The sequence below is a fragment of the Macaca fascicularis genome, chromosome 9 (assembly GCF_037993035.2).
Source record: "Macaca fascicularis isolate 582-1 chromosome 9, T2T-MFA8v1.1".
NCBI classification, from domain to species: domain Eukaryota; kingdom Metazoa; phylum Chordata; class Mammalia; order Primates; family Cercopithecidae; genus Macaca; species Macaca fascicularis.
The window spans coordinates 110,563,335-110,585,967 of record NC_088383.1 but is presented as its reverse complement, the minus strand read 5'-3'; the positions used below and the strand labels follow the sequence as shown (position 1 = coordinate 110,585,967).

Sequence of the window (22,633 nt, the reverse complement as noted above, 5' to 3'; positions counted from 1 at the left end):
ATTCTCCTGCCTCAGCCTCCCAAAGTGCTGGGATTAAGGCGTGAGCCACTGCACCTGGCTGGTTTCTGCATTTTTAAAACGTTCCCTTTCCCACATATCTTCAGGAGTTTCCTCTGAGCCACTTCCACAAGCTATGGTAGCACAGGTTCCCTCCAGCCTGGTCTTCCTGTGAGTTTGTGTAAACAGGTTGCAGGGAAAGGCCAGCCCTGCCCTACTAGGGCCATGTGCTCCCACCCCATTCTCCCTTTTTGTGGAAGGCTTTATGTTGAAGGTCCCTGGGATAGAGAAGGGAATGTCATCACACCCTCCCGAGGGAGGCCAGTGGGGTCTGGGGCCAGGTAGCATACAGAGGTAAACAAGAGGGCAGTCCCTGTGCAGTAAGTAGCTCAGAATGACTTTACTCAGGAAATACGACCATGACTCACTGGCTAGGAGTGCCCCACGGCCCAGTTCTTGTAGACCCGTGATAGCTCCTAGAAGACAGGAGGCTGCCGTGGTCAAGAAGGACCAAGCCTTGAAGTCTCACGGCACCCCCTGTGCTGGAGGTATAAGGCTCAGGGGCCAACTACTGGGTCTTGCAGTCCCCATCGTTGCCGTGGGCTGTCTTTACCTTCTTTAGTTCCTTCTGTAGCTCGGACTCAGCCACCACAACCTCCTTTGGCTTCTGGTACTGTGGATGGAGCCAGGAAGAAGAAAATAATTCAGTCACTGTCCCTTCTCCTTCCGTACACACTTGGGGCCCCTACTCCTTCTGATCCCCTTATTTGCACGAGAAAATTGAGGTCTATAGGATTGAATGATTTGCTCAAGGTCACGTGCCTGAGTAGGAGCAGACCTTGGACCAGAACCCAAGTTCAATTTCCACCGTTTCCCCTTCATCCTCTACCCTCTTCTAGCTGTGAATTATATGGTCAGGCTCCTCCCTGAGCCCCCTCCCTGCTCTCCCCTATGCTGAATTAGAGATGTCTGTTCTCCCACAAGCACACCCTAGGGCTTGGGGCTAGAACTGAGGACTCTTATGGGATGGGAAGTGGGCAGGGAAAGAGGAAGACTCTCCCTGATGCAGTGTCCAAGAAGTCTGGGTGAATCTTACAGAGATGATCAGGGTGCAGTTGGCGTGGGCAAAGCTTAGCAAGGCGTCATCCAGAGGTAGCTGGTGTCTATCTAGGTCAGGAATGGAGAACTTCTTGTAGTACCTGTGGGGACACCGAGAGGCCATTGGGGCACTCGGCAAGGTGACCCCAACAGCTGGGCATCAGGCCCTCTGCTGCCTAGCTTCTACATAGTTCTCCCACACCTTCCACACATGCAGAGAGGGAGAAGACAAGCCAGTTAGAACACCAGTATTTTAGAGCTCAGTGGCCCTGGAAAGCATAGAATGCAAGCCTTATGTCCAGTCCAGTGGCAGAAGAACAGAACCCAGTTATAATTCTGTGATTAGACCAGGGGTTGTAGTGACTCACATCTCAAGAGCTGGGTCTCCCTAAGACAGGCAGAAGAAGCCTGGAACACACAAATAGCTCAAGCAGCTTGGACTCCTCTACACCCAAAGCCTCATGGAGACACCAGAAAAATGGGGCATGTTCTAACAACGGACAGAATAAGGACATTCAGACCTGTCTCCCAAAGCTGGGGCCCTATTGCTACCATTTACATAAGAAGTCCTCTGAAGGCCTCAACTACCTGTTCCTCTTTTGGGGCCTTTCAAGGCCTTGTTAGCCTGGCTCTACTTGTAGGCCAGAGGGAAAAGTATATCTACTAGGAGAAATCTCCTTGAGAGGACAAACCATGTTACTCATCATGGAAGCTGGACCTCTGGACTACTTGGCTGGCCCCAAGTCCCCACTCTTCCATTTTTACACATCACACATGGTCCTTATCATCTCCAGGTGCTGGTTCAGAGATTAATGATGCCTTTTAATTTAAAAAAAAAAAAAAAAAAAAAAAAAAAAGAACAGATAGCAACACCCAGTTCGTAATGTGTATAACTAGACTTCGCAGGAAATTTGACCCCCCTTATCAAAAAGAGAACTCGGCTCGGAGAGATGAAATGTGCCTTGTTTCACAGCCAGTTGTCAGTTGGGATGGAAGTCAAGATTAGAGTAAGATTCCTTGTCTTTGGTCTGATGCTTACTACACCAAAGCACAATGAATGGCCTTTTCATCTCTAGCAATATACCAATTTGGCATTTTCCTTGGTGGAAATGTGGCTTAGGATCTGGCCAGGGGCTGCCAGACCTGTCACTTGGGCAAGGCATCACTTTCTGCTGCAGAGGCTGTATGGGCTGTGAAGGGAAACACCTCAGGCAGGTACAAACAGACTCAAGTGAGAGGCCTGGGGAGGATGGGGCTTTTAGTACTTCAGAGGGGCCTGGTCCTTGTGGTGACAGCTACCCTGAGTCCACTTCAAAAGCCCCTATGCCCTGGGGACTCAGAGAGTTGACATCAATGCAGCACTTCTGCCCCCGTCCTCCCTGCCCAAATCCCTCCGTTCAACAGAGACTCTGGGGCCCCTCTCCTCCCAGGTTCCCCACTCCCCACCAAGGTACTGGGACCCATGGCAGGAAAAGAATGTTTACTTAAAGGCTGACAGTTCAAAAGGAGTGGGGGCTGGGGGATCCTAATGGCACTGCAAGTTGCTTTATTTTCCAAAGCTCTGCCCCAGGGAAAGGCGATCCATCTGCCTGCAAACCGGGGATGGAATGCCTGCCTCATCCTCTTCCTAGCCAGCTCAGGCTGAGGGCTCTTCCTGGGGCCTTTGGTCTGGCCAGCAAAGGTGGCAGACACTGATAATAGGGGAGAGTCAAAGGTTAAACAGCAGAGATTAGATGAACACAAAGACTTGTTAGGAAGTGTTAACATCTTCCCTGCAAAGATACACAAAAAGCAGAACCAGGAGGGAAGCAGCCCAGCCGAACCATTCCCCTAGGCTGGGGCAGTGGGACCAGAAAACGAATCCCAGGGCTTGGCCACAACAGCAAGGACAGGATCAGAGGGAACTTAAGGTGCATAGCTTGCACCTGCTTTCCTTGAACTACTCCTACCTCCAGGCAAGAGGAATGAAGGCAGAGCACGTGGAGGCTCAGCTTGGTTTTGAGTCTGTTGTAATGGATTTAGTTTATTGGTTGAGGTTAAACAACTTCTTAGAAGCTCCTGACAGTCAGGCTCAAGGGAGTAGGGAGCATCTGCCTTTTCTCCTCCTGGGGCAGCCCACCCCCTTCTCACCCCCATTCCCCAGACATGGGTTTTTTTTCCATGATGGGTACTGTACTTGACTTTCTCACCAGCACCTGGACAACAGAGAGACCCACTGTGCTTCTGGAAGAGTCATAACGTTCAGCCTCAGACAGCTGTAGTAGGCAGCAGACATTTATTGGGTATCAACTGTGTCCCAGGCCTTGAGCTGTGAGCTGGGGATTTAAGGATGAAGAAGAGGGCGGGCATGGTGGCTCACGCCTGTAATCCCAGCATTTTCGGAGGCTGAGGTGGAAGGATCACTTGAGGCCAGGAGTTCAAGACCAGCCTGGGCAACATAGCGAGACCCTGTCTCTACAAAAAATTAAAAGAAAAAGATGAAGAAGAAACAAGGCCTCCAGATGCAGTGGCTCACTCCTGTAATCCCAGCTCTTTGGGAGGCCAAGGTAGGCAGATCACTTGAGGCCGGGAGTTCAAGACCAGCCTGGCCAACATGGTGAAACCCTGTCTCTACTAAAATACAAAACTTAGCCAGGTGTGGTGGCAGGCGCCTGTAGTCCCAGCTACTTGGGAGGCTGAGGCAGGAGAATCACTTGAACCCAGGGGGCGGAGGTTGCAGTGAGCAGAGATTGTGCCACTGCACTCCAGCCTGGGTGACAGAGCAAGACTCCATCTCAAAAAAAGAAACAAGGCCATATCCCTGCTGATCATACCTTGTTTTGTTTCTGCTAAAAGTTGAATCCTTACAGCAGGATAGTTCCTTGGCTTCCAGCAGATGCCCCGCTCTCCCCCATTCCTACCTCCCTTCACTGTTCTATCTCAGCCATACAATGAAAGATGATATTTTAAAAAATTAATGCTTACTCTGTGCCAGGTTCTAAACACATTTAGTTGTCAAAACAACTCTCTCAGGTTGGTTACTTCTATTATCCACTTTTAAACAAAAGGAAACTGAGGCCCAGAAAAGTTAGATATCTTGCCCAACTCACAAAGCTGGTAAACAGAGAAGCCCGTATTAAAGTGAGAATCCCCCAAATCTCCTGACCCCTCCATGTCTCCACATTCTCACCGCAAAGTAATAGCCTACCATGGTCTAGATTATTTGCATTTGTCCAAGGATGGGGCAGATATTGGGGTAGGAGGTGGGGATGTTCAACCATGAAACAGGTTGTCTCCCCTGGAATCTAAACACTCTGCGGGCCCCCTGGGTACTCTCTCCAACACATCAATGGCCTTGCTTTCTGAATGTCAAAAGTCTTCAAAAGACGTATGTTGAAGTAAAGGCTTGTCGCAGAACTCCTGGCCCTGCCCTGTGACCCTGGACAGGTCACTTAATTTCTGGGCCTCAGTTTCCACATTCCTTCTTCAAATAAAAGAGCTGCACTAGATGAACTTGAAGTCATTGTCAAAGGGCCCAGAACAGGCCAACTCTGTACCCTATCTTCTCCCTGTTCCACAGACAACTCCATTTTGGCTGTTTCAGGAATGACCTACTGCCTCCCTCTCTACACTCTCTACTGTATCCCCTCCCCAATTCCAGCCCTTCTCCAATCCAAAAGGGCACCAGAGGCCAGGCCATCAGAAGGAGAGAGACTCTGGAGGCTGAAGGCAGGAGCAGGGCTGCTGTGGACAATCACTCAGGTCGTGCCTCACATACCTCAGAGGGGGTGCCATGCACACCTGCACACTGCCAGAGGGTCCAGAGAAGCCTCCAACCAGTCCGCCCTTAGAAAAGCAGCAGGCAAATCTTCTTAAACATCAAGGCGCTAGGCAAACTCGGCACCCCCACCCACAGCCACCCCCTGCTAGAGAGTCACAATCACACACACATACTAAAGGCTCTCAGCCCCACCAAAGAGCAGCCTGTTTAATCTAGAGTTTCTTAAACTTATTTGACCACAGAATCCTTTTTTCTAGTGAAGCCTATTAACACCTCCCACAGTGTTAGTATCACCAATGTCAAATCAGCCAAGCTCTCCTCAGATTCCAGTTTCCAAAGAACTGTTGAGGACCTGCTTCAGGCCAGCCATTTTGCTGGCCTGTACATATACGATTTCATCCAATTCCCCAAAATCTGTGAAGTAGCTCTGAGTGTTCTCTGATAGATGAGGAAACCTTGCCTACCTTCTACAGCTAATATGTGACACAGGCCAGATTTAACCCAACAACTTCTCACTCCTGCACCCTGGCTCATTCCACTTACAGCAGCCAACTTCCAGGCTGAGGCTAGGAGCCCTCTTTCTGCACAAACGTTATTATCAGGAATAGATGGTTCAACACTGGGATCCTAGAAGAGCACTTTTTTCCTTCCCTGATTCAGCCCTCACTAATATGTGAGGCCAAGGACATGATACACTAAAATCAATTCCTTCAAGTAAAGTCACCAACCCAGCTCTTCAGAGACAAGGCAAGTATGGGTAAAGAAACTCTGGCTTTGGTCAGTAACCACATTCCAGAATATTAGAACTGGGGCAGGTATGGAACCTCCCGGTGAAGGAAGAGGTCAAGTCAGAGAGAAATGCCGTGATGTGGTGGAAAGTGCAGATGCCTGGGCATCAAGAGAGATGGTCACTAACTTTCCTTTCAGCAGGCTGGTTCATCATGCTGACTTTATATATACATTTATATAATCATCTATAACACAAGAATAAAAGTACGGATCCTGCCCACCTCCCGATAGCATGATGATCAGAAAACAGATTTTAAATGTACTGTATCCTTAAAAAGCTAAACACTGTGGAAGGGAGTAGCCACTGAGTTTTTGGCTTCTGGCCAGAGGCCACACTGGTCTGGGTGTGGTGGCTCATGCCTATAATCTCAGCACTTCAAGAGGCCAAGGTAGGAGGATCACTTGAGCCCAGGATTTTGAGAGCAGCTTGGGCAAAATGGAGAGACCCTCAACTCTACAAAAAAAAATTTTAAACTTAGCCAGGTGGGGTGGTATGCAACCATAGTCCCAGTTTCTCAGGAAGATGAGGCGGGAGGCTCCCTTGAGCCCAGGAGTTCAAAGCTGCAGTGAGCTATGATTGTGCAAGAAGTGCACTCTAGCCTGGGCAATAGGGCAAGACTCCATCTCTTAAAACAAAACAAAACAAAACAAAACAAAAAAGAATGTCTATGCAGGCTATAACCCTTGATGAGAAATAAAGCTCTCCCTTCCAAATTAATTTTTTAAAAGGAATAGCCATTGAGTTCTATATAATTAATGGGAGTCAAGATATAAAACACATTCCTCCAGGTAGAAGGTAAAAATGCCACTAAGTTCAGGAATGATCTGGCTAAGGGTTCAGCAGCCTCTAGGTAACCTCCCAAAGGAGAGACCTAAGAAGGACAGGGATGAGCCAGGCTGGGACACTGGACCAGAGGCTCAGTGTGGGTTCCAAAGTGGGCCCTGAAACACTCCTCTCTCCTCTATGGGAATCCAACCCTCAGCCCTGCCCCTCCAGGGGCATCACTCCCATCCCACCTGGACTCACCCATAATTTCAAAAATATCCAACAACCCCCACTTGCCTTGAGAGCTAGCGTGGGCCTCTAGTCACGGAGCTCCTGGCCAACAGCGCCACCTATGGCTGGATGTGCGCAGGAGATGGGACCCAGAGGATCTGCCCACAGATGAATTTTTTGGTGAGCTAGCTAGCTTCTCTTTCCTCACTCCCTGGTAATCACATTTCTGTCTGATATCTGTATTCGACAGTGACCTCTGGGGGACAAAAAAGAGGCAGCAGCCAGCTTCACAAAGTGCTGGGCTGCAGATTCAAGTGCTATCAGAAGCACTTTTGTTCCCAGTTTGGACCCAAGGCCTCTTCCACCAGGGAATGCTTGCTGAAGCATGGAGTTTGTTTTCCTACAGGCAATTTCTCTGTTGTCTGAAATTGCTAAATTCCACTTTAGGCAGTGACTCCTGTTAATGATGAGAACAATAACGGGAATAAACTGCCTCTTATCTGAGGGCTTCAAAGTGCTTTATAAACACAAACCCTTATTATTATGACTTGATATTTATAGACAAGGCCCACTGCAGGGGCTGCTGGCTGCATTTACAGCAATAATCCTGAAATTAATTCATCCATCTCCACCCTTTCCCCTGTCCTCTTAACCCTGCCAAAGCAATGGGATATGGGGGTCACAAGAGGATAGCAGCACCCAGGGCTGCAATGGGGGAGTCTGGGAGCTACCCTGCTTCCCTGTGGGCCTCGTGGGCCTGAGGGAGATGGAAGGGGAGACTGGCACCACATCACCTGAGGAGATGCACAAGGAGCTGGGTCCCCATTACTGCATGTAAAGCAGGAGATGGGTGGGGGCATCCCCATGAGGCATGTTGAATGGCTTCACAGCTTGCGGACGGGTAACTTGTAAAACCTCCCATCTCAATGCACAAATCTATTTTGTGGGAGTTGGCCCTAGACTGTATTCTCTCTAGCCCAGGTCAAGATTGACTCATTTCAGGGCCATTCCCTTCGGGCCTCACATAGGGCATTTCTCTTCTCCTGTGATCAGTCAGGGCTTCAGAAACCTAAATGAGATCAATGCATTTCCAAAATGGAAATGCACTGTGGCCACCTTCTGTCCTTTCAACCCCTGCAGTTTGCCTCCCCTCTAAGGGACCACAAATGGAAGTTGAGTACCCCTTTTGAAGCATTATGCAAGAGATTTCCAAGCAGCCCAAGCATCTGCCCCACTGTCACTCAGTCTGGGGAGGGATTAGGTTTACTGCTGCCCAGTCTGCTTTAAACTGCTGTCAAGTACTGCTTTAAAGGACTGTCACTGCCACTTCAGACAGGTGTGCCTTCCAAGCTATGGCTCCCTGCCAGCTCTGACACTGATGTCACCAGGCCACCCTTAACAAGGACTGGATCCAGCCAGGAGACCAAGATCATAATAACCTTTCAGCAGAACCACCTGAGACCACAAGCTAATGGTCGTGTGATTTCCCTCATCATCTCATTCATTCAACAAATATTTACTGAGCTCCTGTCTATGCCAGGTACTATACTAGACACTCATTCAAGTTTCTCTTCCCTGATGGAGCTGATTACATTATTCAGGCTGGTCCTGCAGAGAGGAAGCCCTTCCAATACCTGGAAGCAGAAGGGCTTCCTCTCTGCAGGACCAGCCTGAATAATGATCCTAACCCCAGATCAAACCCCACCTACAGCGTGCTCATACACAAGCACACAGGGTGCCCTCCACGCTACTCACTTCTTGTTGGTTGTTTTGACAATGATGCAGCGCTCCTTCTGGTCCACACAGACACCGTAGACATCCTTAGGATAGGGGAGGTTTCGAATTCGCCACTGGAAACTCTTCTTGGTGTCCTTGCGCATGAAGATAGGCTACAGAAGGCAAATCCAACTCGAGGACTGTTCCTGGGGAAGGGAAGGCTCCACCCTCATCAGAGCTCTACCCCGGGGCATAAGACCCTCAGCTCTTCTCCACTGCTGCCCTCTGACACTACTATTGCTACAACACTCCAGGCCCTAAGCCCCCGCCCTGGGATGATCAAGCCAAAATGTCTGTATTCATTCAAACAAACATTTATAGATTGTTGTGTCCAGGTGGCACACTGGAGGCGAGGAGATGAACAAGACATGGTCCCTGTCCTCAAGAGCCAGCAGCCCACAGCCCACCCCCACCTCAGCCCGTGCAAGACACCTGGACAGATGGACATACATTGGCATTGCTTTCCTTGATGAGTTCAGGCCCCAGGTTTCCTGCTCCTAGGGGCGCTGGCTCTCCTACTTCAACCTGCCACTGGCCCATGGCTCCCAGGGCACTTTTCACACGCCACTTTCTCACTGGGGAGAGAAGCAAGCATCAGGATGAGAGTGAAGAGAGGGTCTCTGCTCTTTTCTGTCGAATCACCGGCACCACACTAGGTAACCAGCACAAGATGAAAGTGGGAGTGTTGGGCCTTTACTCTCGGCTTTAATTTAAGGAGGGACCTCACAACTTCTGAAATTTCAGTAGAGCATTTCAACATTAGACAACCTGCAAAGCGCATCTCATGGGCGCTCAGGCAAAAGGAACTGGAATGAAGCTCTGAGAGGAGCCAAGTGGAGTCAAGAAACCCTCAGGTATGGCTTCAAGCAAAGAGAAGAAGTGAAAATTAGGAAAAGGGTTGTTTCTGGTAATGGAGAAAATCTGGATCCCAAAAAGGAGTTGAGGCACATTTTTTCCCTCAAAAACATGCAGAGGAAAAAAGAAGAGGGTGAAGGCTGTTGGGCAGGTCTGTATCATGATTCAGAAAGTCCAAATATAGAAATTCACTCATTTCAGGTACACCTTGCTTTAAAAAACAAAAACAAAAACAAAAAAACGCCCCAAAGCTGCATTTAAACAAAATTGTAGGCACATGCCATATTTTAAATGCACTGTTTATAAAAGATCTAATGAGAATTTTTTGTAAAAGGGAGTCCTTTTAGAATGCAAATAACCATCTCTATTTTACCTTAACAACCCAGATGCTTGCATAAGATTTTAAGGCGCATATATTATGAAAATTATAAATCAAGAAACTAGTTGAATGGACAGTACCTGAAAACCCCTGCTGAGATTTTCATTTTCAGGAACCATGCAGTCCATCACTGCAGGGGGATCTTTTCTGAGCTGTGACCTCCCATCCTCCAGTTCCTTTCCCTTCCTGCTGCATTTGGAATCTGGGGGCTGCCTGCTATGGTATCCTCCAGCCTGAGGAGCCCAGTTGGTGCTAAAGACCAGCAGCCTCTGTAGCTGTTTAAGGAGCTAAACAACTCAAAAAGTGCATAGTACTCGGTTATAGTTGTTTCTGTTTGTGTCTTCTTCCAGGTAGGAGTTGATAGACACAGTCAGGTTCTCAGCACTAGGCAGGCCAGCTGTTTACTTTAGACCTTTGGAGCAGCTGTGTCAAATCCAAATGCCCTTATCGCTATAAGTAAGGCACACAACCTGAACACAAAAGTGTGCTGTAAAATTAGAATTTTCCCTTGGATATATGTTTTTATAAGGTCTGCTGCATTCTGCAGTGTGATTTTATTACCTCTTAGGGCCAAAAATTCTCCCTAGAAACACATTTCCAAGTTTATAATGAAAATTAATAAGGAAGAGTAAAACTTGGAAATATGCTTTATAGGCAACTTTTTTCCCCCACAAATACTTCTCTCTTAAGTGAATGGACTGTGACCAGGAGTATATCCAAATCTATTCGGTGTTAATACCTCTCTTCACTGGAAGCAGCCTTCTGGGGGCCTCTGTCACAGTCACGAACTCAGAAGTGACAAATGCCTCTGAGCAGCAGCTTATTGTGAAAAGATCCATGTACCCTACTCTATACTACAGGAAAGATCACTCTCAGATTCTTGCTCAGACTAAGTATAAAATGCTGTGTGTAGAATAAGGCAGGAAATTACTTTTTTTCTCAGGCATATTGACAATGGTATGGGGACAGCTCACATTGGACGGCAGTGTCAGAACCACATAAACACTTGGGACCATTTAGTGTAAGGGCAAACAAGCACCCTTAGACTCCAATGGTGCCACTTTATAATAGAACACAACCATCACAGATTTTAAAGGTGGAAGTTCCTTTAGAAAGCATCTACTCCAATGTCTGTACTTTTAAAATGAAAAATAGCATTTCTTCCCTGACTGCTCTCTTTCAACCCCTGCCACTACTCTCCAGGAAACAGAGTATGAAGAATTACTGAGGCTCAAGGAGACAATCTTACAAATGCCACAGCTAAACTCCGGGCCTTGTAACTCCAAATTCAGAATTTGAATTATTAATAAAACTTTATTCTGAAAGTGTTCAATAAGCATATGTAATATTTTGAAAGGTTTCTGTTTTTTTTTTTCAAGTAGCTCAATTAATTTTTTTATATTTGGCCTTTAAAGGGTAAGCTTTGATTATCTGAAAAAGTAAAATATGAGGACTACCTCACTACCTGGGGCTGGATAAGTGAGGTGCCCCGTTAAGTCATGAGCCTTGCTAAATTGGGTGTCCTAATGCACAATACAGCACCAGGGTGGCCTGGAGGGACGATAACCACCCCAGGATTTTCTGTGCACTCTTTTACTCCAAGAAATTTTGAGTTTTACACAGAAAACTTCCCAAGAAGTACTCAAAGAAGGAAGAAAGTCAGCTGCTGGTTTCCTTACTTCTGACATTAAAAACCACTCAGGGAACTTGACACCTCCGGCTGCTTCACCTTTATTTTTTGTTTAAACATCTTGAGAATTAAATTCTTTGTTAGAATGCAGAAGAAAGTCTCCTTTTCCATTCCCTCTAGAGATAAGACCCAATAAAAGATTTTGGTGAAGTCCTCCTTATTTTTCCCATGCACAAGTGCACATGTGCAAACGCACATGTAAAAATGCACACTTTGTCTTGTCTTTCTTGTCCCTGTCTTTGTTCCTGAACTCAAGGACGGCTCCTGTGGCAACAGAAGACTGTTTCCACCTGCTGTCACTCTGATTTGATTATATGTTAAACCCAAACTGGTGTGTGTGGGGCAGCTTCCCGGGCCGCTGTCATATCTTCCCAGCTGAGCCCCAGCCAGACCCTGGAAAGGAGACTTTCCACCCTGGTGAAGGGTCTGATGGGGAATATATAAAGGTGGTGGTGCCTGGGGGCTTTTTCCTAAGTCAGCAGGAAGCAGGCTGATGTCCCAGACTGCTGAAAGGAGGCCCCATCTTTCAGGTGGGCTGGAAAGTAGACGTCCTAAAGGCCTCTTTCCCCAAAGCTCCAAGCCCTGGCCCACTTCCAATGTGGATAATTACATTCCCCTTCCCTAAATACTCCCTGCAGCTTAAACTGGATGCAGGATTCTTCTTTTCTGCCCTAAAACACTGCAACATTGCTATGTGGCTATTAAACAGCTGCCATGTCCCATCCCAGAGGAGGCCGAAGGGAATCGAGTGGGTCATTTATAAAGCCAGTGAAGTGCTTGGGGATGAAAGTGCTCAATATCCTCCAAATGCAGCCTCGGGTGGTTAGGCTGGCGGTCAAATACCAAAGCAGATTAAGTCGGTAATCCGAATGTAATCGCTGGGGGATGGCCTGCCCTTCAGCCTCAGCCCCCTTGGACATGCTGTGTTCTTCTCAGGCTGGTTTGATGTTCCGATCATTGTTATGGGGCCTTCAGTTTTTTCCTCTATGAATACACGCAGCAATCATTGTGGGGGGTGGGAATGAATAGCACTGAGAGGGTAGGAAAAAAAATAGGACACTAACATGCTTATTAACACCAACTGGAGGAACTCTGTCCCAGACTGACGCACACCTATTGGCAATTCTTCGTCTGTAAATTACTTTGAGTTTTTCTAACAGAAAACCGGTTTGGCTAATTTTCAAATTTGTATACTTAGCTAGAAAAATGGAAACTATTCCTATTTATTGCCACAAAAACCATGTCCCTATTTTGCTTCATAGAATGCACAAGCAAAAGCCAGCTCAAGCCCTGGGATTATTTATACTTAAAAATTAATAATGAATAGTATTTTGCCAGGGCAGCTGGGGTGGTGGGCAGGAAGAAGAGTAAGAAAAAGATCTGCTGTTCTAGAGCTGGGCCCAGTGGCTCCAGTGAGGTCCTCCTGTCTGCTCATCAGTCCACACTCAGGCCTTTCTGGGCAAAGAAAAACACAGTAAGAAGAAAAGAAAGTTGGATTTAAGTATTCTCAACTCCCAGCACTATGTTGTTGAGGACTAAAGCCTGGACTCTTAATTGGACAGAACTAGGCTTAAATCCTGGCTTAGAAACTAGCTACATAATTCTCAACAAGGTGCTTAACCTCTTTGAGCTTCCATTTTTTCCAAATGTAAAATGGAGACAAGAGTATCTACCTCACAGGGCTTTAATGAGGATGAGTAAATGAGGTAATTCACATAGAGCACTTAGCATGGTGCCCAGTAAGAGTCATGATATTAATATCATTATTAGGTCAACTTTAGCCAAACAGTGTTCTCCTGTGAACAGTCTTCTCCTCCATTTCCGCTTTTAAGAAAGAGGAGTTTGGAAGCCACGGTCTATTCCCCACCTGCCACCAGGAGAAATGACAGGTTAATGTGGGATATCGGGGCACATGGTGCTACAAATGAAGAAACCTGGACTTGTTTTTAATTTCAGTTTCATGTCCAAGCACAACAAAGACACCGGGTTTTATTTGTTTGTTTTTACAGCCGCAGCAGCTATAGCTGTTTTATTTGCTCTGTGTGGAGGAGTAGAGAAGTGGCATGGGGGGCTGGGAGTGGGGAGCTGTGGCTAGTCTCTGGCCTGGTTATGGTGGTGGCTAGTCCACGTGACCTCTGCTTTCATAAGTTCTCCCCTGTTAGGCATTCCAAGGCTGTCATCCCCTGGGAGCACTATAAATTACAATGCATTGTGAGGATATTACTACTGTATTGGTTTCCACCGAATCAGTGTCATATGCTAAACACATCAAGATTTTTAATAGCACAGACTAAACCAATTGGGACTGGAGCCCAAGCAGCTCATAATAAGGAGGGATCAACACTTCACTGTGTGACTGAACATGCGCAGGACAAACATTTTAAGACTGGAGACTGAGGGAATGCAAGCCAGTGTAATCCACGTTGTCGGTTCTAGACATTTATGAGCTGTCAGAAAAAGGGAAAAAGAAATTCCCTCACCAATACTACCTGTCGATCAGGCCCAGGAAGAAATTAAAGCCAAGAATAATGACAGGAAAATAAACCAGCCCGTGATTCCATCATTGGTCTTAGCATTTCAGATGGAACTTAATAAAGAGACCAACTCCCACTGCTGACAGCCTTGGGCCCTGGGTCAAAGAGCCAGCCACCTAGCTCTGGGAAGCTGGTTAATGCTGATGTGCACACCTGGGAACACAGTGGACAAATCGAATAATTCCCAGAAATCTGAGCTGGAGCCGCTACCCATGAGCCTGTTCTTAGAGGAAAGGCGCTGCAGGAATGAAAGTGACCACACTGCTTTTCTGGCGGTGACGACCTACCCACACGAGAACATGCCTCTCGCAAAGGATCTCCTTCATCCCTCCCCGGAAGAGGAGAAGAGGAAACACAAGAAGAAATGCCTGATGCAAAGCCCCAATTCCTACTTAATGGATGTGAAATGCCCAGGATGCTATAAAGTCAACACGGTCTTTAGCCATGCACAAACGGTAGTTTTGTGTGTTGGCTGCTCCACTGTCCTCTGCCAGCCTACAGGAGGAAAAGCAAGGCTTACAGAAGGATGTTCCTTTAGAAGGAAGCAGCACTAAAAGCACTCTGAATCAAGATGAGTGGGAAACCACCTCAATAAACACATTTTGGATATTTAAAAAAAAAAAAAAAAAAAAAAAGTGACCACGCTGCAAAATCACTGTTTTGACCCTCTTGGACTGAGATGTTCTTCAAGATGAGGACCATATTTTACAGTGTTGCCTTTGAGGCAAGCTCAGAAGCTCTGCCTCTGATACTCGCTTGCTCCTGGTGTGGCTTCAGAAAACAAACAAACAAACAAACAAATAAAAACAAAAAAAAAAAACCAAGGAAAAACAAATTGTGGTGAAAGTCTGCCCTTATCCCTCCTAAACATACAAGGCTGACTTCCAATACCACCTCCTCTGTAAAGTTTTTTCCCAACTGTTTCTCTACATCTTAGAATTACTCTCTCATTTGTCTGGGGCGAAGGGTAGGGATGAATTTTACTGGTCAAAAGGACTTGCACTCCACTTTCGGTGCCCAGATTATTCGCAGGAACATTGTTGTCTCGAGGGCTTCAGTCTCTCCCAGCTTCTACATTTGATCTGGGCTCCTGCCTCAAGCCTAAGGCTAGGAGTGGTCACTGTGCTTAGGTCAGCACCAAGTATTCCTAAAGGCCCACTGGGAGCCTCTGTCACTCACCAAGTAGTTCACTCGTCTTCTCGTCATATTCTTCAGCCATTTCCTTGCCATCTGGGAATAAATAGTGCACCTTCCTTCTCCCTGTGCACAAAACAGAGAGCGCCTTACCTCAAAGCCTCCCTTGCCCTGTCCCTTGCAGATCAAGGGACCTATCTGGGAAACAGCACCAGCCTTGGGAGTACTGAGGAACCCAGCCAGGGCCTCCCCAAACTCCTTGCCAACCATCACCCACCATTACTTTAAAACATGTCCTGAGACTCTCTCCCTTTCTGAAGCTTTCCTTGAACATGTCTTTGCTGTTTCCTCTACCAGCAACAGCTCCATACTTTTTCCTATCTATGGAACTCTTCTTTGCCCTTCAAAATCCAGCTCAAATGTCACTTCCACTGGGAAGTCTTCCTCCACTATCACCTCCAGCCACCTTGGTAGGATTAATCACGTCCTCATGTGTGCCTCCCTAATGTTTTACTCATATCCATAGTGGAGCGTTTACTACATACCATGATACTTTTAAAAAGCATTTGTCTTCCCGTGAATGACAACATATTTATCTCTCTCTCCCCACTTCCTAAAACCAAGCCTATGTGTTCAGGACATTGAATTAGGTTTCCTGCCAAGCACTCCCTCTAGCCATGCCAGTGCCCTGCCTTCTTCACATCTCCAGGCCATTCCTATCATACAGTAACACAACGCTAAGTCCTCATGCATTTTCTTCATGGCACTTACTTTGGTTATGATTTTACATCTATTTATGTGACTCTCTGATTATTGCCTCTCTTCTACTAGATAGGAGGGGTTTCATCCCCATGCTATGGTTTCCTAAAGACCAAGCGTGGCTCCTGGCATATACTAGGAGCTGAACTAAATACTGATTGAAAGGATGAATAAACATTGATGCACTATCCACTGAAAGAATAGAAGAAACTAAGGGAGGCTGGGTGCAGTGGCTCACACCTGTAATCCCAGCACTTTGGGAGGCCGAGGCTGGCAGATCACAAGGTCAGGAGTTCAAGACCAGCCTGGCTAACATGGTGAAACCCCATCTCTACTAAAAATACAAATAAGTTAGCTGGGCGTGGTGGCGGGTGCCTGTAGTCCCAGCCACTCAGGAGGCTGAGGCAGGAGAATTGCGTGAACCTGAGAGGCGGAGGTTTCAGTGAGCTGAGATTGCACCACTGCACTCCATCCAGCCTGGGCAACAGAGTGAGACTGTCTTTAAAAAAAAAAAAAAAAAGAAGAAGAAGAAGAAAAAGAAACTAAGGGAGTCTCCTAGCCCAATTCCTCTACCCATGGAGCATTTGCTTAAAAGTGGCTATGTAAGGCCGGGCGCGGTGGCTCAAGCCTGTAATCCCAGCACTTTGGGAGGCCGAGACGGGCGGATCACGAGGTCAGGAGATCGAGACCATCCTGGCTAACACGGTGAAACTCCGTCTCTACTAAAAAATACAAAAAACTAGCGGGCGACGTGGCGGGCGCCTGTAGTCCCAGCTACTCGGGAGGCTGAGGCAGGAGAATGGCGTGAACCCGGGAGGCGGAGCTTGCAGTGAGCTGAGATCCAGCCACTGCACTCCAGCCTGGGCGACAGAGCGAGACTCCACCTCGGAAAAAAAAAAAAAAAAAAAAGTGGCTATGTAATTTCCCCTTTCTTTTTATAGGTAGGGAAGTAGATACAGGCAGACCCCTCAGTAAAACTAGTAACAGAGCACTAACATCCAGTAGACAAGTACCCTATGTATGCTTAATGAATAAGAGCCCCAAGGTGCCTTTTTCCTGTCCAATTCACTTCTCTGGTATACAGTTCCCTTGAGCCATTCCTAATCGGTATTCTGCGTAAACTCACCCCTAAATTTGCAGGGCCTCTAGCAGAGCCCTAGGTTATACCACCCTTAATCATTTGGATGGCTCACAAGCATTAGAAAGGGCTCTCCTGTCAGGAGCTTGATCCAAGGTACTGCCTGGGAAGAGCTGAGGGGGTCTTGCCTGACCATCTTCTCCCCTTGGCATCTAGCCTTGAGTCCAGACAGGATGCAGTGCTTACGAAATCCACCAGGCATTTCACATGTCTTAACAAATTTAATTCTCACAATAATCCTATGTGTCTTCATTACCTGTATTTCATAGATGAGGAAAACTGAGGGCCTTTTTTTTTTTTTTTTTTTTAACAGAGTCTCGCTCTGTCGCCAGGCTGGAATGCAGTGGCGCAATCTCAGCTCACTGCAACCTCTGCCTCCTGGGTTTAAGCAATTCTCCTGCCTCAGCCTCCCAAGTAGCTGGGACTACAGGTGCATGCCACCACACCAGTTAATTTTTGTATTTTTAACAGAGAGAGGGTTTCACCATTTTGGCCAGGATGGTTTCAATCTTCTGAACTCGTGATCCACCCACCTCGGCCTCCCAAAGTGCTGGGATTACAGGCGTGAGCCACCACGCCCGGCCAACTGAGGCTTTTTTTTAGAGAGTCTCGCTCTATTGCCGAGGCTGGAGTGCAGTGGTGTGATCTCGGCTCACTGCAACCTCTGCCTCCTGGGCTCAAGTGATCCTCTACCTCAGCCACCACCATGCCCAGCTAATTTTAAAATTTTTTTGTAGAGATGGGGTCTTACTATGTTACCCAGGCTGATCTCAAACTCCTGAGCTCAAGCGATCCTCCTGCCTTGGCCTCTCAAAGTGTTGGGAATACAGGAATGAGCCACCACACGCAGCCCTTAACTTTGTTTAAAGTGGGTTTTCCCAAACAAGTGTTTTTGTTTAAGAGTGTCTGCCTATGTTCCCTAGGCTGGAGTGCAGTGGCTATTCACAGGCATGATTATAGGATACTACAGCCTCAAACTTCTGGCCTCAAGCAATCTTCCTGCCTCAGTTTCCCTAGTAGCTGGGATTACAGGTGCCCAACACAGGTGTTTAGTTTTTATAAAGTCAACTATATATTTTCTTTCTTTGTGGTTACTGCCTTAGAAGTTGCGCTCAGAGTATCCTCCCTTACTCAATGATTATGCGATACTTATCTATACTTTGTTTTAATAGTATATTTATTCTAGAAATAAATGTATATATAAATTATTAAGTATATTAGTATATTTTTGTAAAAGAAAAAATAACTGTGAGTGTACGCATGGAATAATATAGAAGTTTATGTATAAAAATATAAATTATGGGCTGGGCGTGGTGGCTCACGCCTGTAATCTCAGCCCTTTGGGAAGCCAAGGCAGGCCAATCACCTGAGGTCAGGAGTTCAAGACCAGCCTGGTTAACATGGTGAAACCCCGTCTCTACTAAAAATACAAAAAAAATTAGCCAAGCGTGGTGGCGGGCACCTATAATCCCAGCTACTCAGGAGGCTGAGATAGGAGAATCCCTTGAACCCAGGAGGCAAAGGGTGCAGTGAGCTGAGATTGCGCCATTACACTCCAGTTTGGGCAACAAGAGAGAAACTCATCTCAAAAAACAAAACAAAAAAAACACTAAATTATGATTATCTGGGTAGTAATATTATATGTGACTTATTTTATTTTTCATATTTCCACAATGAATTATTTCTTTAAAAAATCAAAAGGACATTGAATTCTCATTATCCAACTCAAGATATCAATAGCCATGATTCTTGGTGGAGGGGAGTAACCCTCCCCCACTCCCATATCCCTCCTACACACCCAGGGGTAAATCTGCAGGTTTGATAAGGCAAACCACATATGCAATACTGAATTGTTTTTCAGTTTGGGGATAGGGTAGAATCTATCATTTTGTGATGCTACTAACAAAAGAACTTAACAAAATCCTGGCTGATAAAATATTTGTTTAAACACTACTGTGGGCCGGGCGCGGTGGCTCAAGCCTGTAGTCCCAGCACTTTGGGAGGCCGAGACGGGCGGATCACGAGGTCAGGAGATCGAGACCATCCTGGCTAACACGGTGAAACCCCGTCTCTACTAAAAAATACAAAAAACTAGCCGGGCGCGGTGGCGGGCGCCTGTAGTCCCAACTACTCGGGAGGCTGAGGCAGGAGAATGGCGTGAACCCGGGAGGCGGAGCTTGCAGTGAGCTGAGATCCGGCCACTGCACTCCAGCCTGGGCTGCAGAGCGAGACTCCGTCTAAAAAAAAAAAAAAAACACTACTGTGACCAAAAAGAGTGAAAGCAGGGACTGGAGTGGATCTTTGTATACTCATGTTCAGAGCAGCATTATTCACAATACCCAAAAGTTGGAAGCAACCCAGGTGTCCATTAACAGATGAATGAATCAACAGAATGCAGTATAGACATACAATGGGATATCACTCAGCCTTAAAAAGTAGCAAAACTTTGACACATGCTACAATATCCATACCTCTGTGCCTACCTCTTCCAGGCACAGCCCTTGGTCCTTGCTGTATCTCCCCTAAAAACACGGGGAATATTTAGAGGTTTACTTTACAAATGATATTACAGCCAGAAAGGACCTCAGACATAACAATCGTAGCCCATCCACTTCATTTTACAGATGAGGAAAGTGAGATCCAAACAAGTAAAGAGGCCGACTAGAGAGCCTGTGGTGAATTAACGGCACAGCTGGAAGCATCCAACTGTGGCAACATGGATGAACCTTGAAGCATTACGCTAAGTGAAATATGCCAGTTACAAAAAGATAAATATTGTATGATTCCACTTAGATGAGGTTCTTAGAGCAGTCAAATTCATAGAGACGGAAAGTCAAATGGTGGTTGCCAGGGGATGGGAGGAGGAGGGAATGAGGAGTTGGCGTTTGATGTACAGAATTTCACTTGAGCTGAGTGTAGTGGCACATGCCTGTAGTCCCAGCTATTCAAGAGGCTGAGGTGGGAGGATTACATGAGCCTAGGAGTTCAAGGCTGCAGTGAGCTATGATCGTACTACTGTACCCCACAGCCTGGGTGACAGAGCAAGACCCTGTCTCCAAAAAGAAAAAAATTTCCGTTGAGAAAGATTAAAAAGTTCTGAAGATGGTGGTGATAGTTGCACAACAATGTGAATGCACTTAATGCCACAGAACTGTACACTTAAAAATGATTAAAATGCTAAATTCTGTGATGTATTTATTACCACAATAAAAACAGAAAACCACTGTCCTATGAGAAAATGTCCTAAATATTTAGCAAGGCATAAGAAATCTATCACAATATGTCCCAATTTATCTGTAACCTCTCTTCATTTTCCACAACATCCCCTTATTGCTGCTTGAGAAAAGGGACCTTTTTATTCTCCCTTCTATCCTGGCATGTAGCATAGTACCTGACATAGTTACAGGTGGTTTGTTCTGACTGGGTGACTGCTTTAACATTACTAAACGTTTTGTTACTCCCCTAGTAATCAGGCACGTACCTTCACACCTTCACATATGGGCCCTTATATGTGAGTCATTCTTCCTTGAATAGCTATCCCCTCTTCTTCACTCAGCAAACACCTATTTTAATTCTTTTTTTTTTTTCCTGTTTTTTTTTTTTTTTTTTTTTTTTTTTTTGAGACAGGGTCTTGCTGTGTCGCCCAAGCTGGAGTGCAGTGGCATGATCTCGGCTCACTGCTGCGTCTACCTCCCTGGCTCAAGTGGTCCTCTGGCCTCAGCCACAAGGTAGCTGGGACTACGGGGCATGTACCGTGATGCCCGGCTAATTTTTTTTTTTTTTTTTTTTTTGAGACGGAGTCTGGCTCTGTCGCCCGGGCTGGAGTGCAGCGGCCGGATCTCAGCTCACTGCAAGCTCCGCCCCCCGGGTTTACGCCATTCTCCTGCCTCAGCCTCCCGAGTAGCTGGGACTACAGGCGCCCGCCGCCTCGCCCGGCTAGTTTTTTGTATTTTTTAGTAGAGACGGGGTTTCACCGTGTTCGCCAGGATGGTCTCGATCTCCTGACCTAGTGATCCGCCCGTCTCGGCCTCCCAAAGTGCTGGGATTACAGGCTTGAGCCACCGCGCCTGGCCAAATTTTTGTCTTTTGTTTGTTTGTTTTTTGTCTGAGACAGAGTCTTACTCACTTGTCACCCAGGCTGGAATGCAGTGGTGCAATCTCAGTGCACTGTAACCTCCGTCTCCCGGGTTCAAGCGATTCTCCTGCCTCAGCTTCCAGAGTAGCTGGAATTACAGGTGCACACCACCATGCCTGGCTAATTTTTTTGCATTTTTAGTAGACATGGGGTTTCATCATCTTGGCTAGGCTGGTCTCGAACTCCTGGCCTCAAAGGATCCGCCCACCTCAGCCTCCCAAAGTGCTGGGATTACAGGCGTGAACCACCACACCTGGCCATAATTTTTGTATTTTTTGAAGAGATGAGGTTTGGCCATGTTGCCCAAGCTGGTCTCGAACTCCTGAGCTCAAACGATCCACCCGCCTCAGCCTCCCAGAGTGCTGGAATTACCGGCGTGAGCCACTGTGCCTGGCCTTATTAATTCTTCAGGACCCAGAAACATCATCACTTCTGTTGGGTCTTCTTCCAAAGACATGTCGCTTACACCTTCACTCTTTCCTACCATTTTATACAAGACTACAACCTCTATTTAACACATCTTATTACTTAAATACATGTTTTTCCCAACCAGTCCAAGTCCTGTGACAACATATCTTTTTCTTTCTGTTCTAGTTTAGAGCTTGGCACATAGTAAAAGCCTCCCTAAATGTTGCACGAACGAGTAAATGATTTTAATTTCCACAAACTCCAGGCTTCCCTGATTGGCCTCTGCCTGTGAATGTGAATCACCAGCTATTATCTTGAAAGTCTCAGGAACTTCAGACACAATTCATCCTGGTTACCCAGTGGGTCCAGAAAGGACCCAAGTGCACAGGGGGCTGACATCGGCCAATCCTAGGGTGAGGAAAAGTTAGATATCCATGCCCCTGTGCCCACTTCTTCCATGCACAGCCCTTGGTCCTTGCTCTAGCTCCCCTTAAGACACAGAAAACATTTAGAGGTTCACTTAACAAAAATATTACAGCTGGAAAGGACCTCAGAGATAACAACGGTAGTCCATCCACTTAATTTTACAGATGAGGAAAGTGAGGCCCAAACAAGTAAAGGTGCCAACTGGAGAGCCCGTGGTGAATTAATGGCACAGTCGGAACTAGAGCCCAGGCCTCTCTCCTCTCTAAAGTCTAAAACATTCTTGGATTTCAGTTTCCTCTTCTGTAAAACGGGGTGGAAAATTAGCCTCTCAGGACAGTGGTGAGGAGCAAATGAGATAACGAATGTAAAAGAAATTACTATATTAGCAACAGAACTCAGAGCGGGGCGAGATGGTGTAGAGAAATTTAAGGGGTGTCCGGAGACATGTGTTCTGGTCATGTCATCTCTGTGAGCCTCAGTCTCCTCATCCGCAAATGCAGGACCTGGCCCGGCTGACCACCGAGACCCTTCCAGCTCTGCCGACCCAGGCCCTGAGGCCCTTCCCGGAGGGCCGGACCCTGGGGGAAAAAAACGAAGGAGCTCGCGGGGACCCTCGAGTTACCGTCCTGCAGCAGTGCAGTCTTCTGGGCTGTCCGCAGACTCTCCAACCAGCCCGTCACCGCCATCTTTCCTCTGCTAAGCAGCCCGCCCGGCCGCTGCCATGGCAACCGTTCCACTGAAGGTCACTTCCGGCTGAC

The 22,633-nt window shown here is 46.9% G+C and overlaps 3 protein-coding genes across 9 annotated transcripts in view; 2 read left to right on the top strand and 1 right to left on the bottom strand.

Moving 5' to 3' along the window:
- The window catches only part of FBXW4 (F-box and WD repeat domain containing 4), a 110,733-nt gene extending 88,327 nt beyond the window's left edge, over nt 1–22,406 (top strand). Inside the window, exon 7 of the mRNA XM_074002534.1 lies at nt 22,376–22,406. Within this exon, the coding sequence (XP_073858635.1) occupies nt 22,376–22,391 (16 nt within the window). The 3' untranslated portion in view covers nt 22,392–22,406. The remainder of the gene's footprint in view (nt 1–22,375) is intronic.
- Nucleotides 374–22,613, bottom strand: DPCD (deleted in primary ciliary dyskinesia homolog (mouse)). 7 transcript variants are annotated; one of them, XM_074002563.1, is made up of 6 exons: nt 22,498–22,613; nt 15,055–15,135; nt 8,868–8,992; nt 8,397–8,530; nt 4,853–4,920; nt 374–670 (listed from the first exon to the last, which is right to left on the bottom strand). In XM_074002563.1, the coding sequence occupies exons 1-5, from the start codon at nt 22,559–22,561 to the stop codon at nt 4,854–4,856; spliced, it is 471 nt and encodes a 156-aa protein (XP_073858664.1). In that variant the 5' UTR covers nt 22,562–22,613; the 3' UTR covers nt 374–670; nt 4,853. The 7 variants fall into 7 exon arrangements, with proteins under 7 accessions (XP_073858664.1, XP_015311329.2, XP_073858665.1 ...); XM_015455843.3 differs by lacking the exon at nt 4,853–4,920 and adding an exon at nt 1,094–1,196; XM_074002564.1 differs by lacking the exon at nt 4,853–4,920.
- LOC102142441 (small ribosomal subunit protein eS27-like) lies at nt 13,880–14,482 on the top strand. The gene has a single exon (XM_045361424.3). The coding sequence runs from the start codon at nt 14,013–14,015 to the stop codon at nt 14,427–14,429; it is 417 nt and encodes a 138-aa protein (XP_045217359.2). The 5' UTR covers nt 13,880–14,012; the 3' UTR covers nt 14,430–14,482.
- Nucleotides 22,614–22,633: the final 20 nt, after the last annotated feature.